General features: G+C 48.0%; 1 protein-coding gene across 4 annotated transcripts in view; it reads left to right on the top strand.

The window, feature by feature from the left end:
- The window catches only part of cacna1ia (calcium voltage-gated channel subunit alpha1 Ia), a 186,398-nt gene that overhangs the window by 163,305 nt on the left and 5,229 nt on the right, over positions 1–17,864 (top strand). For 2 of the 4 annotated variants that reach the window (XM_043679498.1, XM_043679496.1), the window contains exons 27-34: positions 2,033–2,103; positions 6,196–6,274; positions 7,018–7,139; positions 10,063–10,401; positions 11,105–11,251; positions 12,790–12,927; positions 14,000–14,180; positions 16,253–16,431. In XM_043679498.1, the coding sequence (XP_043535433.1) occupies positions 2,033–2,103; positions 6,196–6,274; positions 7,018–7,139; positions 10,063–10,401; positions 11,105–11,251; positions 12,790–12,927; positions 14,000–14,180; positions 16,253–16,431 (1,256 nt within the window). The remainder of the gene's footprint in view (positions 1–2,032; positions 2,104–6,195; positions 6,275–7,017; positions 7,140–10,062; positions 10,402–11,104; positions 11,252–12,789; positions 12,928–13,999; positions 14,181–16,252; positions 16,432–17,864) is intronic. The other 2 variants (XM_043679495.1, XM_043679497.1) reach the window with 2 other exon arrangements.

The following is a 17,864-nucleotide window of genomic DNA, read 5'->3' as shown; positions in this document are numbered from 1 at the left end:
CCACCTCACCCTAGTTCCAAACTTCCAGCTCAGCACCATCCCCATGACCTGTCCTACCTGCCTATCTTCCTTCCCACCTATCCACTCCACTCTCCTCTCTGACCTATGACCTCCATCCCAAACCCCCACTCACCTATTGTACTCTATGCTACTTTCTCCCCACCCCACCCCCTCTCATTTATCTCTTCACCCTGCAGACACCCTGCCTCTATTCCTGATGAAGGGCTTTTGCCCAAAACGTCGATTTTCCTGCTCCTTGGATGCTGCCTGACCTGCTGTGCTTTTCCAGCACCACTCTGATCTTGACCACGGATGGCAGTTTCCTTCCCTAAAGGCCATTAGTGAACCAGATGGGTTTTTCCAATAACTGACAATGGATTCATGATCATTGTGAGGCTCTTAATTCCAGATTTTAAAAAAAATTGAACTCAAAGTCTACCATCTGGTATGGCAGGATTTGAACCCAGGTCTGCAGAACATTAGCTAGGCCTCTGGATTAACAGTCTAGCAATGACACAATTAGGCCATTGCCTCCCCCTAGTGCGTAGCTATCTCAGACAGCAACCCTGTCACTGTGCTGTCTGGAGTCACATGTCGGTCAGACCAGGTAAGGATGACGGGATTTGCTCTCTAAAGGGCATCAGTGAACCAGTCAGATGTTCACAGCAGTCGACGATAGTTTCATTGCCACAGTTGCAGGGGTGAGTTTTTGGTTGAATTTAGGTTCCACCCAGCTGTCATGGTTGGCCCAAGACATTGATCTGGAACTCGAGACAACTCGTCCAGTAACATTACCACTAACCCACCACTGCCTCCACCTGTGCTCACTCAATTTCTCCTGCAATGTAGCAATGCTGTCTAACTCCAGTTAGTCCTTACTTTTAGATTCCATGCTCTCACTCCTTCTGGGAGTCACTCCTTCACATCCCCATTGGGGAACTGAGGTTTGATCACCCGATGTGACTCACCACCGGCGTAACAAGGAACTATTGCCTGAACTGTTGAAAGGGTTAACCAGCAACAGCAAGCTCTCTGGGGGTGCGTGTGCAGTGGGGGCGAAGGGGGGGGGGTGTTAGAGAGATGGTGAAGCCATCTACCCTCAGGGAAAATATTTTGTAACTGTAACCATGTCGAATGTCCCAGCCCAGAAAGGGACCATTCAGCCCATCTGCTCCATGTTTGTGTCTCTGAGCAAGCTTCCTCGGACTGTGCAGCACCTCATAGAGTCATAGAGTCCTACAGTACACAGACACGCCCTTTGGTCCAAACTGCTCCATGCCAACCAAAATGTCCATCCAGGCTAACTCCATTTCCCTGCACTTGGCCCATATCTTTCTAATTCTTATGTATTTGTCCAAATGCCTTTTCAATGTTGTTAATGTACCCGCCTCAGCCACTTCCACTGGCAATTCAATCCATATGCGTACCACCCTCTGTGTAAAAAAGTTACCTCTCGGGTTCCCTGTTATTCTTTCCCCTCTAACCTTAAACTATTGCCCTCCAATCCTTGATTCCCCAACCCTGGGAAAAAGACTGAGTGCATTCACCCTATCCATGTCTCTCATGATCTCATCCATTTTTCTAAGATTCCCCCCTCAGTCTCCTACACTGTAAAGATAACTTGTCGAACCTCTCCCTATAACTTAGACCACTGAGTCCAGGCAACATCCCTAGAAATTTCTTCTGCACACTTTCCAATTTAATAACATCCTTCCTGTAGCAAGGTGACCAAACCTGCACACAACACTCCAAGTGCAGACTCACCAACATCCTTCCTATGCAACATAACTCCCCAACTTCGATACTCAATGCCCTGACTGATGTAGGCCAGTGTGCCAAAAGCTTTCTTCACTACCCTGTCTACCTGGGACTCCACTTTCAGGGAACCCGTGCACCTGAACTCCAATCTCCCTCTGTTCCACTACACTCCTTAAGGCCCTACCATTCAGCATGAAACACTTGCTTTGATTTGACTTTCCAAAATGCAAACTTGACTTTCCTCACTCTTATCTTTCCATTTTGATTTTCTCAGTGCTAAAATTGCTGAAGATGGCCACCGGAATGAGGGCCCTCCTGGACACCGTAGTACAGGCCCTGCCTCAGGTAAACCAACAGGCCTGCCTCATACCCATCGATTTCATGTTTTTCTTCACATTTTCATGCAAAGCTTTCACAAACTGGAGAGAATTTGTGAGGGCTGTTCTACAGGAATACACTGCGGTGGGCTTTCTGGTGACCAATGAACCTTACAAAACCAAGGGATCTCTGGTTAGCAGCTAAGTCTGAATGTCAGCCACTGTGTACTGGTCTTGAATGATAATTAACTGTAGCTGTTGAAGGTAAAATCAGTCAGGGTTCCCGAGAGTCCGAGCAAGCCCTGCAAGAGTGATCTTAAGCATAAGGTTGGGTTGTTAAGTAAATCCAATGCTGTGCTCGCTGTCACTGGGTCAAAATCCTGTGCACAGACTGCAGCGGTTCAGTAAGGCAGCTCACCATCACCTTCTCAAGGGGCAACTAGGAATGGGACAATAAATGCTGGCCCAGCCAACGATTCTCAGGTCCCACAAGAGAATTTTAATAAAGACAGATTTTAACTCTGAGGGGAATCAAGGGTTAATGGGGAAAGGCAGGAAAGTGGGGCTGAGGGTGATCCAATCAGCCATGATCACATTGAATGGTGGAGCAGACTCGATGGGCTGAATGGCCTGCTCCTGCCCCCATGTCCTGTGCTCCTGGAGTCACCAGGGTTTGAAGATTAATCCCCAAAGAAAATGATAGGGGCATATTTTTTAAAAACGCTTCCTTTGAACACCTCATTCAATGGAAATGGAAGAGTTGGTGTGTAAAAGGTTGTTTGTTTGTTTTGGGGAAATCAAGGTGGGGAGGCAGGGAATGGGGTGTGGAACATGTTGGAACCCCATTGGAATGAAGCTGGTAACCACCTACAGGGTAGGGTGGGAATACTTGCCCCTTCCACTGATGGTGAGATTGGGCAAGACCTAAACGGATGAGTTTGCACCTATTTGGGGCATTAGATGCCCAGTTTTATTACCAAGATGCACCAGTACAGGTGATACCTCGAGAGAAAATCATCTCAGTATTAAGCAAAAAGTATTAACTAGGACAACACATCCATCCTAGGACAAGCCAAACAGAGACACGCACAAGCAGTCTGAGGAGCATGGTATTCCAATTGGAAGTCTATCAACAAACACATTGATTCAAATCCCATCTACCACCCTCTGAGAAAAAGGACAGGATATGACATCACCAACCCAAAGGAACCTAAACCCATAAATAGAAAGTGGGCCATACCACCAGCACTTCACCGGAGGCTCACTGATGATGTTACCTAGTATGGTGATGAAATATCTGAAAACAACCCTTCCAGCTCAGCGAGCAAACTTACACCCACATACTGAGTTGTTTTCACTTTCTCTGAACTCTTGTCTATCTGATAGAGACACAGAATACCATCCCTACAGTGTGGAAGCAGACCTTCCACAATAACTCTCTGAAAAGTGTCTCACTGAGACCCACCCCCACGCCCACCTCCTACCCCGTAACCCTCATTCCCCATGGCTAACTCACCCAGCCTATACATCCCTGGACACTGTGGGCAGTTTAGCCCAGCCAATCCACCTGAACCTGCACATCTTTGGACTGTAAGAGGAAACCCATGCAGACGTGGGGAGAACACACAAAATCCACACAGTGACCCGAGGCCGGCGCTGTGAGGCAGTAGTGCTAACCACTGAGCCACTGTGTCACCCTGTTTGAGAGCAGGCCATTTCACTGATGGCCAAAAAGACCTCTCACTTCTGGATTTAATGGGAAGACAGGAAAATGTCAGGAAATGACATCACCAACCCAAAGAAACTTAAACCCATAAATAGAAACCAATATTTGGAGGATATTAAGGCTATTGGAAGTATACAGTAGAGGGAGCAATGAGAGTGTGAGAGAGACAGGGAGACTGGTTTTATTAAGAGAGCTTCTGTAAACTGGAGTTATTCCTCAGTAATGGCGAGGAACAATTATCATTGGTGCACCTCGGATTCGAGAGAACATTGACTATGAAGGGTTGGGCAGCACGGTGGCACAGTGGTTAGCACTGCTGCCTCACAGCGCCAGAGACCCAGGTTCAATTCCCGCCTCAGGTGACTGTCTGTGTGGAGTTTGCACATTCTCCCCGTGTCTGCGTGGGTTTCCTCCGGGTGCTCTGGTTAGGTTAGGGTGAATTGGCCATGCTAAATTGCCCGTAGTGTTATGTGAAAGGGTAAATGTAGGGAAATGGGTCTGGGTGAGTTGTGGGTCGGTGTGGACTTGTTGGGCTGAAGGGCCTGTTTCCACACTGTGGGTAATCTAATCTAATCTAAGTTGCTTCTACCTTGTTCCAGACAGCAGAGAGCACTGCCCCTGTATTGGACACAGTTAAATTCAAATGTGAATCAGCAGAATAATATTTCAATGATGTGAGTGGTCACTCTGCAGAACAAGATCCCCAGGGAGAGAATAGAGGCCCTGAAGGATAAATCATTCAAAACAAATCAGATGGATTCTTTCCAAAGATAATATCTTGGGGCATAAATAGGAAAAAAAATAGAAAGGAAGGTTTTCAGATCAGTAACAATCTGCCCACGGGAAAAAAAACGCAGTGACATTCCCAGGACAGGCACAGCATGGGGTTAGATACAGAGTAAAGCTCCCTCTACACTGTCCCCATCAAACACTCCCAGGACAGGGACAGCACAGGGTTAGATACAGAGTAGAGCTCCCTCTACACTGTCCCCATCAAACACTCCCAGAACAGGGACAGTACGAGATTGATACAGAGTAAAGCTCTCTCTACACTGCCCCCCATCAAACACTCCCAGAACAGGGACAGCACAGGGTTAGATACAGAGTAAAGCTCTCTCTACACTGTCCCCCATCAAACAGCCCCTGACCGTGTGTTTACAGCGTTTGTATTTACTGGCGAAGGGCAGAGTGTTCCTTTCAGTGTAGTTCTTGGATAATCATTAGAAAAATCAGTCATAGGATCCCTACAGTGTGGAAACAGACCATTCAACACACTGACTGTCTGAAGGCAATCCCACCCAGAGCCACTCCTCTACCCCCATCAGTGTTCCCACAGCTAGCCTGCACATCCTTGTACACCAAGGGCAATTTCCCATGGCTAATCCACCCTAACCTGCACATCCTTGTACACCAAGGGCAATTTCCCATGGCTAATCCACACTAACCTGCACATCCTTGTACACCAAGGGCAATTTCCCATGGCTAATCCACCCTAACCTGCACATAATTTCCCATGGCTAATCCACCCTAACCTGCACATCTTTGGACTGTGGGAGGAAACTGCAGAAAACCCACGCAGACACGGGGAGAATGTGTAAACTTCATGCAGACAGTCACCTGTGGGTGGAATTGAACCTGGGTCCCTGGCGCTGTGCTGGGGTGGCACGGTAGCTCAGTGGTGAGCACTGCTGCCTCACAGCGCCAGGGTCACAGGTTCAATTCCAGCCTCGGGCAACTGTCCGTGTGGAGTGTACACATTCTCCCCGTGTCTGCGTGGGTTTCCTCCCACAGTCCAAAGATGTGCAGGTTAGGGTGAATTGGCCTGGGGAAATTGCCCATAGTGTTAGGTGCATCATTCAGAGGGAATGTGTCTGGTTGGGTTATTCTTCGGAGGGTCGGTGTGCACTGGTTGGGCCGAAGGGCCTGTTTCCACACTGTAGGGAATCTAATCAATCACCCAATTTAATTACTCGGAGCGTGACACACACACACACGCACAGGTCGTGATTTTAACAGGGTGGATCAGAGAGACAGAAAACCATTCAAGCAGACAGAAAGGAACACAAGCTTTAGGAGGGAGAAAATATTACAAGAGCAGACACAATGACCGGCTATGAAGCAATTCCGAATTTAGAGACACTGCCAGGTGAAAGCAGATGCAGCTGGATGGACCCGCAGAGATAGTGAGATATGGCAGGGTTTGAACTGGAACAGAGAAATGTTTTAAGGAAGGAGATTGAACTGTGCTGTTTGTGTTGAATCAAAGACCCTGTTCTTCTCTCAGCTTTGCCTAGGCACACTGTGATGTGATCACTGATTAACTTTCTAACCAGTGAGATTGACTGACCTTTCTGTTCCCCTCTCTCTCTCTCTCTCTCTGTCTCTCTGTGTCAGGTGGGGAATCTCGGTCTCCTGTTCATGCTTCTTTTCTTCATTTACGCAGCGCTGGGAGTCGAACTGTTTGGTAAACTGGGTAGGTGACTGTCTGGATCAGTTGGTTACATTGGGTGATCCAGCCCCACTGAAGGTGGGAAGATCCCAATCCCAGGACTGGCACATTGTGAGTCCCACTGTTTGCCTCTGAGTCTGAGGATTGAATCAGAGCCACTGATGGTAAGGGAGTGCTGCACACTCAGCAGTGGGACTTTCCACACTCAATGTTCATGTGAGGCACCCCCCCCCCCCCCCCACCCCAGGTGGATGTCAGAAATCCCACAGCTCTGCCTGATTATCCTGGCCATTTTTAAATCCTGCGTTTGTCATCACAAAAGCAGATAATGTGGTCAATGTCTACTTTTGGAAGTTTTCTGGATGAAAATTACCTCTTGCGTTTCTGACGTAAGAAAAGTGACCACAGTTCTCCATGGGCTGTGAAACTTTGAGATACCAGGAGGTTGTGAAGGATGCTATAGACATGCCAGTCTTTTGTTACTGGGGAGGGGAATGAATTCCAGAAAGGATAGAGTGATTCCTACCCCTCTCACCTCTTGCCCCATTTCCCCCATCATCTCTCCCCTGGATTATGTATCATTGGGAGAATGTGCAAGAAATTCATTTTCTGTAGCAACTTTCAACATTCCCAGTTGGAGGCTGCATTCGTCCTGACTGTATCCTGGGAATTATTACCCCTGATTCCTGGGAGTATCTCGGGGTGAATGCTGATTGGTGTAGATGCCACCACTTCTGCAGGTTTGACTGCGTCGTTTCCCTTTCCAGTCTGCGATGAGGACCATCCCTGTGAGGGAATGAGCCGTCATGCTACCTTCGAGAACTTCGGCATGGCATTCCTGACGCTGTTCCAGGTGTCGACTGGAGACAACTGGAATGGGATCATGAAGGTAGGGAGTAAGGAATGGGCTGGAGCTTGAGGATGTTGCTGCTTGGGTTGTGGGAAAGGTGCTGGAGGGTTTCCTGCTGATGGTGTGGTCAGTGCAATTCAACTGCTGTTTGGACTGAGAGGCTTTGAGAGAGAGGGAGAGAGAGAGAGAGAGAGAGAGAGTGTGTGTGTGTGTGTAGATTAGATTAGATTCCCTACAGTGCGGAAACAGGCCCTTCAGCCCAACCAGTCCACACCGACCCTCCGAAGAGTAACCCACCCAGACCCATTTCCCTCTGACTAATGCACCTAACACTATGGGCAATTTAGCACGGCCAATTCACCTGACCTGCACATCTTTGGACTGTGGGAGGAAACCGGAGCACCCAGAGGAAACCCATGCATGTGTAGGGAGCATGTGAATGTATTGTGTGATTGTGTGTGTGTGCGCGTGTGTATATAAGGAGTGTGTGAATGTTTTGTGTGAATGTGTGTGTGCATGTGACCATAGGATATAGGAACAGAAGTAAACCATTCAGCCCACCAAACCCACCTCACCATTCAATGCGATCATAGCTCTGAATTCCACTGCCTTTGCCTCTAACCTTGATTCCCTTCCTGATTAAAAACCTCTCTACCTCAGCCTTGAGTATAGCCAATGACCCAGCCTTGACAGCGCTCAGTGGTAAAGAATTCCACAGGCTTATTACCCACTGAGAGAAGCAATTCCTCCTCAGCTCTGTTTTCAATGAGTGACCCCTTAACTCTAGCATTAGGCCTTCTGACCTTCCACTCTCCCACAAGGGGTAACAGTTTCTCCTAACCTATCCTATCAAGTCCCTGAATAATCTTCTGTGCTTCAATGTGGCCTCCTCTCATTCTTTTAAACTCTTCTAAATTTGAGTACACACCTAACCTACACAACATCTCTTCATCAGGCAGTCCGTCCATATCTAATTCACTGTGAAAACTCAACGCAGTTCCTTCCAAACCTGCAGCATCCCCAGGAAGGAGAAAGGGCTGCAGATACTTGGAACACCACCCCCTGCAAGTTCCCCTCCGAGCCACTCACCATCCTGACTTGGAAATACATCGCCGTTCCATCAGTGTCGCTGGGACTAAATCCTAGAGCTTCCTCCCTCAGAGCATAGTGGATATCCCTCCACCCCAAGGACTGCAGTGGTTGGAGTAGATAGCTCACCACTGGAATTCCAGACTATTGTTAAACATAGAACATAGAACAATACAGCACAGAACAGGCCTTTCAGCCCACGATGTTGTGCCGAACATTTGTCCTAGCTTAAGCACCTATCCATGTACCTATCCAATTGCCGCTTCAAGGTCACCAATGATTCTGACTCTACCACTCCCACAGGCAGCGCATTCCATGCCCCCACCACTCTCTGGGTAAAGAACCTACCCCTGACATCCCCCCATACCTTCCACCCTTCACCTTAAATTTATGTCCCCTTGTAACACTCTGAAATTGTTGTCACCTTTGGTTTCAAATTCCTCTTCAACTTCGGCTGAGTTGACCAACCCCCTGAACTTGTGCAACCTCACCAGGCACTCCTTCAACTGTACCCCCACCCCAGCTCTCCTCCAAATCTGGCCTCTCCCATTTTTGATTAGCACCCACGCCCTCAGCTGCTTGGGCCCACGCTGCTGCGGTTCCCTCACTCAATCATCCCAGCCTCCACCCAGCTTTGCTTAAAACTGAACCAGCCTTTAGTCATCCCCACCAGAGCTCATAATATGAAAGTAAGGGTTAAGTTTTGTTTCCTAATCACCCATGAAGCACCGTGGGACGTCGTGCTGCGTTGAAGGTGCTATACAAATGCAGGTTGTTGTTCTTGCGTGGTGCCCTCCCTTTCACTAACACTGACCCAGGGCACTGCCTTGGCAGCATTTTAAATCCAGTCACACAGATGCTGCCAGCGCCTCGTTACAGAAAGATTGGAATGCAGGTTCCAGCAAGACAAAGGACTCGCATTTAGATTAGATTAGATTACATTACAGTGTGGAAACAGGCCCTTCAGCCCAACAAGTCCACACTAACCCGCCAAAGCGCAACCCACCCATCCCTTTACCTAACATTATGGGTAATTTAGCATGGCCAATTCACCTGACCTGCACATCTTTGCAGCCCAACAAGTCCACACTGACCCGCCAAAGCGCAACCCACCCATTACCCTACATTTACCCCTTTACCTAACATTATGGGTAATTTAGCATGGCCAATTCACCTGACCTGCACATCTTTGTGACTGTTGGAGGAAACCGGAGCATCCAGAGGAAACCCACACAGACACGGGGAGAACGTGCAAACTCCACACAGTCAGTTACCTGAGGCGGGAAATGAACCCGGGTCTCTGGGGCTGTGAGGCAGCAGTGCTAACTGCTGTGCCATCCTGCTGCCCACAAATTATGTAGCGCCTTTCACCACTTAAGGCTATCGCATTGAACATTACAGTCCATTGAGTGCGCTGAAGCCAGTCTTGTAGTGTATGAGGCGTGGCATCCATCGTGGGCACAGCAAGATCCCACACATGGCAGTAAACTAAGTAACTAGCTTGAGTAATGGCCCAGGGGCGCCAATGGCAACAGGACCATCCCCAGGCAGTGGAGGGTTCAAACGTGACCTCGCATTAAAGATCCTGTCGGAAAGTTGGGGCCCCTGGCAGTGCGTTCCCTCCCTCCGCAGCGGGACTGCCCATGGATGTTCATCCAACCTTCTCCCTCATGGGCAGGAGGGCACCGCTGAGCGGGAGGGCGTTCAGAATGAGTTACCTGTGTCCCGCGGCCAATCCCTCAACCCACCTCAATGAGGAAAAGCCAGCCTGCTTGTGGGATCTTGCTATGCAGCGCCAGCCGCTGTGCCCCTCTGTGTCAGTGCAGTTTCTCTGAGAGGCCGTTCCTCCTAACTCAGTCTTTGTTTTGACCAGGACACCCTCCGTGATTGCTCCAACGATGATCGTGGTTGCTTCAGTAACCTCCAGCTGATCTCGCCGCTGTACTTTGTCAGCTTCGTGCTGACCGCCCAGTTCGTGCTGATCAATGTGGTGGTGGCGGTCCTCATGAAACACCTCGACGACAGCAACAAGGAAGCCCAGGAGGACGCCGAGCTGGACGCTGAGATCGAGATGGAGCTGGCCCAGGGTTTCTGCTGCCAGCTGGCTGGTCCATCAGCCCTGGGGGGCAGCGCTGGGTCCGACAACGGCCCCAAGGGTCACAAGAAGAAAGCAGAGAGGCCAGACCCAGGGAAACACATCTCGCCTGCGCAGGTAACCACACGTTAGCCTCCAACACACGCAGGACGCTGCACCCCATCCAGGGCAGAGCAGCTGCTTGATGGGAACCTCGTCCACCACCCCCATCACCCACCTCCTCCCCCCTCCCCCCCCGACGCAGTGTATGCCATCTACAAGACCCACTGCAGAAATTCACAAGGCTCCTTAAGGCAGCACCTTCCCAACCCATGACCACTTCCACCCAGAAGGACAAGGGCAGCAGATATATGGGAACACCACCCCCCTGCAAGTTCCCCTCTGAGCCCCTCACCATCCTGACTTGGAAATATATCGCTGTTCCTTCAGTGTCGCTGGGTCAGAATCCTGGAATTCCCACCCTAAGGGCATTGTGGGTCTACCTACAGCACATGGACTGAGGTGGTTCAAGAAGGCAGCTCACCCCCACCTTCACAAGGGGCAACTAGGGACGGGCAGTATATATCGGTAATGCACACATCCCATGAACAAATGGGAAAGCCAGTAGTTCATTTTTATCTGCTCTGTCAAAGCCTTTTTAATCTCCCCTCTGTTCACATTTTACTTCTGTCACAAGTCTGCCCAATGTTAATACAGCTCAAAGTTGGACAAAGTCTTTATAGACACCCGATATGTACACAAAGCAAGCAGAACAATCATTGATAGAAAGTTGTTCTGTCTTAATTTAAGGATTATTTCCTGTTTTTCTGTAACACTGCAGGAGAACTTGTGGCTGGACAGTGTCTCACTAATCATACGAGATACTTTTGAGAATGAACTGTTGATGATTGATAACCTCTCTGGATCTATCTTCCACCATTACACCTCTTCACCCACCTGCCGGAACTGTCACCACGACAAGCAAGAGGTTACCAGTTTGTCTTCTGTGTTTTTGTGTCTTTTCAGTGACTGTTTTATGTTCATGACCCTGTTTCTGATTTCCCCCAACAAGGTGGAAACATCTTGCCCCCATCAATCCTACTGAATCCGTACGTAACCTCAAAAACTTTACTTCTGTTGTCCCTTTCGGGTTAAAAGGTTAAAGGTCAATCTTCCCAAGAAAGAAAATCTCACACTCAGCCTGGAAGAGATTCTGAAATATGATCGTTACGTCCACGAGAGGTTTGCCAGTGTGCTATCAAATACGTTAGGAGTCATTGGAAAAGCTCAGCGGGTCCAGCAGCATTTGTGGAGAGAAATCAGAGTTCATGCTTAGGGTTGACAGACCCCTCTGAGAATGGCAAACCTGACCAGCTGTGCTTTTCCAGCACCACTCTAATTTGGGGCGGCACGTGGCTCAGTGGTTAGCACTGCTGCCTCACAGCGCCAGGGACCCGCGTTCATTTCCCGCCTCGGGCAACATACTTCCTGTGTCTGCGTGGGTTTCCTCTGGGTGCTCCAGTTTTCTCCCACAATACAAAAATGTGCAGGTCAGAGTGGATTGGCCATGTTAAATTGCCCATAGTGTTAGGTGCAGGGGTAAACGTAGGGAAATGGGTCTAGGTGGGTTGCTCTTCGGAGGGTCGGTGTGGACTGGTTGGGACGAAGGGCCTGTTTCCACACAGTAGGGAATCTAAACTCCCTTCTGAGGAGGGGTCACTGAACCCAAAACATTAACTCTGATTTCTCTCCACAGATGCTGCTGGACCTGCTGAGCTTTTCCAGCAATTTAGCAACCAACATTCTTTCTGTTTTTACATTAGGAATCACATCCTTTATTCCCAACCCTCTCGACTTTCCCTCATCAAATGCCACTTATACAAAGAGGAAGGTTTAAGGATGGTGTTAGTGTAGACGCCCCTCATTCATGTAACACATTCTGCCAGCTTGGGGTTGGTTAGTTCAGTTGCTTGAACTGCTAGTGGGTGACGCCAATAGTGTCAGTTCAATTCCTGCCCCTGGCTGAGGTTGCTATGAAGGATTCCCCTTCTCAGCCTCTCCCCTCGCCTGGGGCATGGACACCATCAGGTTAAACCTCCACCAGTCATCTCTAATGGGAGAGCATGAGGACTTTACATTCTGTCAAACAGTGCCATTTTCTTCAAAAGCATCAAGCCTTCCTTTGCAACAGAATTCACTTCATCAAATGGTACAGTCCAGGAGTAACCATTTATATTTTAAGGTGCTGCCCCAGTTTGCCTATTCTCACAAATTCCTGCAAATGCCCCCCCCACCCCGAACCTTCAGTATTTATCCAATTTCTTTCTGAAAGTCACTGTGAAACCTGCTTCCCATTCCAGATCACAAGAACTCACTGCGTTAAAAAGGAATTCCCCGTGACACCTCTGTTCCTTCTCTCTTAAAAGATCCCAGTTCCAAATGAAGGCTTTCCATCGAGTTGGTCTGGATAGGGCTGGAGGATGGGAAGCAGCTAGTAACCACTCAGGTCTCATTGTGTCTTCCCAGGTTCACCTCGCTGAGACAGAGGCATTCTCCCTGACCTCAGAGCTCCTCTCGGACAAATCATCGTCAGTCGTTCTGGCTGATGACCTGAGCTCAGACGACAGTGTACCTCACCTGACCACCAGGGAAGGCGATGAAAAGGTATGGCAAAGGATATCCTCTCCACATTCAGAGTGCCAACCTCCTGCCAATGCCCTGGCACAGCCTTAGGTTTAGGGCACGCATCCATCAGGAGTTAAGCTTAAGCCATTTAACATCAGTGATGCTCTCCCATACCTTGCATTTATATAGGACCCCATCACATTTATGTCCCATGGTGGCTTGTGCTCAGTTCATTGCTTTGAAACATTGTGACATCTTGCATGTGCAGTGGTCACTTGATGCACAGCAAGACCCCGTAATCTGTAATTGGGAACCAGCTGACCAGTTTCTGATAGTCTTGCTTGAAGAATCTCTGATCTCCTGGTGCTCTGTCTATGGCTTGGTTACCTTCAACATCCTGAGTTCTGAGCAGAAAAAAACCCAGGTGTTTCGGCAAGGACCAGGAAAGGTTCCAGTCTGGCAAAATGGAATTCTCTCTGTTTTCAACTCCCTGCATGGTCTTAGTCCTTCCTGTGTCTATCACCTCCTCCATTCGCCCAACACCAATTCCAGCCACTTGCACATCCCAGATTTCCATCTCTCCACCACTGGTGGCTGTGCCTTCGGCTGCCTGGACTCTAAGATCTGGAACCCATGCAAAACCACCATTCCCCAACACCCCACGCCCCCACTCAAACCTCTCCATCCTGAACTACACCTTCAACATGTTCTTCAAAGCGGAGCTTTTGACCAGCTGGTATAACAGCTCCTTCTGTCTGCGTGGTTTGGTGCCAAACAGTGTTTGACAAAGCACGCTTTGAGCATTAAAGGGGCATCAAAGGTGTAATTAGCTTCAGTGGCTAGATGCGATTAACGTCCACTGTATGGGTTCAATTCCAACACCAGCTGAGATTGCCAGGAAGGACTCTCCTCCACAACCTCTCCCCCTTGCCTGAGGTGTGGTGACCCTCCGGTTAAACCAGCACCATTCATCTCTCCCTAATGAGTGAGCAGGACCATGATGGCTTTACCTGGACTTTATACAAATGGCAGGTTGCTAAGGATGAGTGTGATGGAGCAGAGCTGCCGTGCGTCACAAGCTAATACGTGTACCTGTGCTTTCTGTTCACAGGAAGGGACAAATAAACCTGGTGTTCATGAGAATGGCAACACAAGCATCTTAACAATGAAGGAGACGGCGATATACAGAACAAACTCACTGCCAAACAACAGCTACACTTTGCAAGTCGAGAATTCAGATTTAGGCCAAACAGTTGCAGAAACACAGCCGGAGCCCATGGAGCAGATTGCTGGTGAGCAGTACACTGAGTGTTGCTGTTATTTAATTAGTTGCTGTTTATAGCAACCCACCTTGTGTTTCTCTCTGCCTGAAATGACAATTCAGTCTTAAAGAGAGCACCCTCTTCTCACAGTGAGTCCATCAGTTTCCTGAACCAAGTCTGAGATGAAGTTGGGAGTTGGGGGGAGGTGGTTTCCTTTGTTTTGGATTGAGGGTCATGTATGATCATCCAACCTAGCCCCAGTTTCCTCATCCTGCATGTGTCCCCTCCACTGGAGTCAGCGAGGTCTGTTCAGGAGCAGGGAACCCTCTCGGAACCTGTTCCCTTCCCTGACGAGGGAACCGCAATGAACTGTTCCCTGTTGAAGAGGAGAGTTTTCAAGATGTAATGGGCACAGAAATGTTGTCAATGCCTATGAAGATTGGATTGCATCTAACACAAATTAAATCCCAACTCCAGCCTTCACACCTTCCAGCAGGTTAGTAACTTGGAGTAACAACTACATTTGTCCCATCCTTTGACAAAGGATCGTGAGACTAACTGCGATCCTCTCATCTCCAAATGTAACAGTGCTCAAACATTCTTAGTCTGTGTGTCACATTCCCACATGTTTTCAGTGTAATTACACAGCAATCACTGCAGAATTTTACCTTTCATTAATGAATACATTTTAATTTAAAATGCTGGATCCACAGCCACCTCTAATTTACGCTATTGACTTTTTACCCATTCATGTCAAATTGTGGAGAAGTGTGAGCACTGCCTGTGAAAGAAACTTTTCTTTCCTTGAATACATTAGTTTGCAATCACAGAGACAAGTTCCATCTTATGCTGCTGACCTTCATTATATTGGAGCAAGACTTGGTTAGAGATCTTAATGTACGAAATCCATGGATAAATGTTAAATTCAGTTTCTCATAAAGAAATGTATCTACTTTTGCAATAGAATTTAACCGAGCCATCAATTTCACACCATCTTGATGTGTGAAACAGGGTCCTTTCAGAAGTGGGTCATGGGTGTTTATGAACTGGCTGTGAAGGAGCGTGCAGCTTAAAAGGGCCCCCTGGCCCTATTAGCCTTGGTAGTCTGTGTTACAGTTCCCTCAGGGACTCAAGGTTACTGTGACAACATACACCCTTCTCTGCATGTTCTAGATTGGAGCTGTCAGGTCATTTATCTCATTGCTGTTTGTAGGGATTTGCTTTGTGCAATTTGATGGCTGTATCGCCTGTGTTACAACAGCGATCACTCTTCACCAAAATGTCCTGAAAACTACTCAAAGGTTATGCAGAAAGATAAGGTCTCTCATTCAGAAAGGCAGAGAAAGATTCCAAGAAGCACCAACTATTGGAGTACTGTGTTGATAGTGTAAGGGACAAACAATGTTTGCATTTTCACTGAAGAAGAAATCAAACCTTTTCATCTTGCACTCATCAGGACCGATGCAAGAATACCAAATCTCAAAGGGAACAACAATTTATACTGCATGAGAAAAGGCTGATTGACAATTGACAATAAACAATAGGTGCAGGAGTAGGCCATTCTGCCCTTTGAGCCAGCACCACCATTCATTATGATCATGGCTGATCACCCACAATCAGTATCCTGTTCCTGCCCTATCCCCATAACATCCCCATGATTGTTTGGTCACTTGGCTCTGATTGATCATTGTGTTGCCGTGGAGAATACATCATGGAACTATTGTCCTCCAGATTTTTGTTTAATTCAATAAAGACTCAGTGCCTGGACGTGTTCCTTTAGTTTGTGAAGGAATAGATGTTGTTTCTGGACAGTGAACCACAGAGACGATTGAGACAGAGAGGAACAGACTCCTTGAAATCTCAAATTACCTTGCTACGTTCCTACAAGATGTTTCTTAATAGTTCCCTCTTTGTCACCTGTCTTACCATCTCCTCTTGTGGTTCAGTGTCAGCCTTTTGTCTGATGTCTACTCCGATGAAGTAAGGTGGTGTGTTTTACAATAAGTGAGGTGCTCTGTAAATGCCAGTAGTTGTTGTTATTTCAGCTATAACTGGAAAATATGAGCAGAGTCCTGATGAAGCTCTCTTGTTGCTTCCCTCAGTAGCTCCTCGCCAGGCTTCTTCTTCCTCCTCTTGTCTTCAGTTTCAAACAGAGCTCTTCCATCCCGCGACGCTTTCCCCAGCAGAGCAGGCTGACAGCACCCAGCACGCCAAGGTCGCTTCTTCCTCTTCCTGGGCCTTGCTGCAGTCACCCAACATGGCCTGGTCTCTCCAACGACAGGTAAGGCATACAACTCAGAGACAGACCCTTCGGCCCAACCAGTCCATGCTGACCATATTCCCAAACTAAACCAGTCCCACCTGCCCTGCTCCTGGTCCATATCCCTCCAAACCTTTCCTATTCATGTACTTATCCAAATATCTTTTAAACATTGCAACTGTACCCACATTCATTCCACACATGAACCAAAATTTGTCCCTCCTGGCTTTTTAAAATCTCTCTCTTCTCACTTTAAAAATATGCCTCCTAATCTTGAAATTCCCCATCCGAGGGAAAACACCTACCATTAATCCTGTCTATATCTTCATAGTTTTATAAACTTCTATAAGATCAGCTGTCAACTTCCTATGCTCCAGTGAAAAAGGTCTCAGTCTCTCCAACCTTTCTTCATGAATCCAACCTTCCACTCCTGGTAAATCTCTTCTGAACTCTCTCCAGTTTAATAATATCCTTCCTATAGCAGGCGATCAGAACTGGACACAGTATTACAGAAGACACCTCACCAACGTCCTGTACAACTTCAACATGACATCTCCAACTCCTATACTCAAAGGACCAAGCAATGAATGCAAGAATGCTAATTGCCTTTTTGACCACCCTGTCTACCTGTGAGACAAACTTCAAACAATTATGTACCTGAACCCCTGGGGCCCTCTGTTCTACAGCACTACCCAGGGCCCTACCGTTAAATGTATAAGTCCTGTTCCAGTTTGTTGTACCTTGCATTTATCCAAAGTCACCAAAACATAAGAAATTGAGAGCTGGGAATGGGGTTGGTTAGCACAGGAGTGATTGGGCATAGGGCAATGGCCCAGATGAACAAACATGTGGAACTGTTGGAATTCTGGAAAAATCTAATACAAGAATTTATACTAAAGGGAATGTTTAGTCACAATTGATTACCAGAATGTTCAATATCGTCTTTAAACTGTTTGGCTCCGTAGAACAGTCCATCTTCCGTAATTACACCGGCACCACTCCCCACCTCTTCCTCCGCTACATTGATGACTGCATTGGCGCCACCTCGTGCTCCCGCGAGGAGATTGAGCAATTCATCAACTTCACCAACACATTCCACCCTGACCTTAAATGTACCTGGCCCATCTCTGACACCTCCCTCTCCTTCCTGGACCTCTCCATCTCCATTAATGACGACCGACTTGACACTGACATTTTCTACAAACCCACCGACTCCCACAGCTACCTGGATTACACCTCTTCCCACCCTACCTCCTGCAAAAATGCCAACCCGTATTCCCAATTCCTCCGCCTCCTCCGTATCTGCTCCCAGGAGGAGCGGTTCCACCATAGAACACACCAGATGGCCTCCTTCTCTAGAGACCGCAATTTCCCTTCCCACGTGGTTAAAGATGCCCCCCAACGCATCTCATCCACATCCCGCAATTCCGCCCTCAGACTCAACCCCTCCAACC

Source organism: Chiloscyllium plagiosum, chromosome 39 (assembly GCF_004010195.1).
Source record: "Chiloscyllium plagiosum isolate BGI_BamShark_2017 chromosome 39, ASM401019v2, whole genome shotgun sequence".
NCBI lineage: Eukaryota > Metazoa > Chordata > Chondrichthyes > Orectolobiformes > Hemiscylliidae > Chiloscyllium > Chiloscyllium plagiosum.
This window is presented reverse-complemented; position numbering and strand designations above follow the sequence as displayed.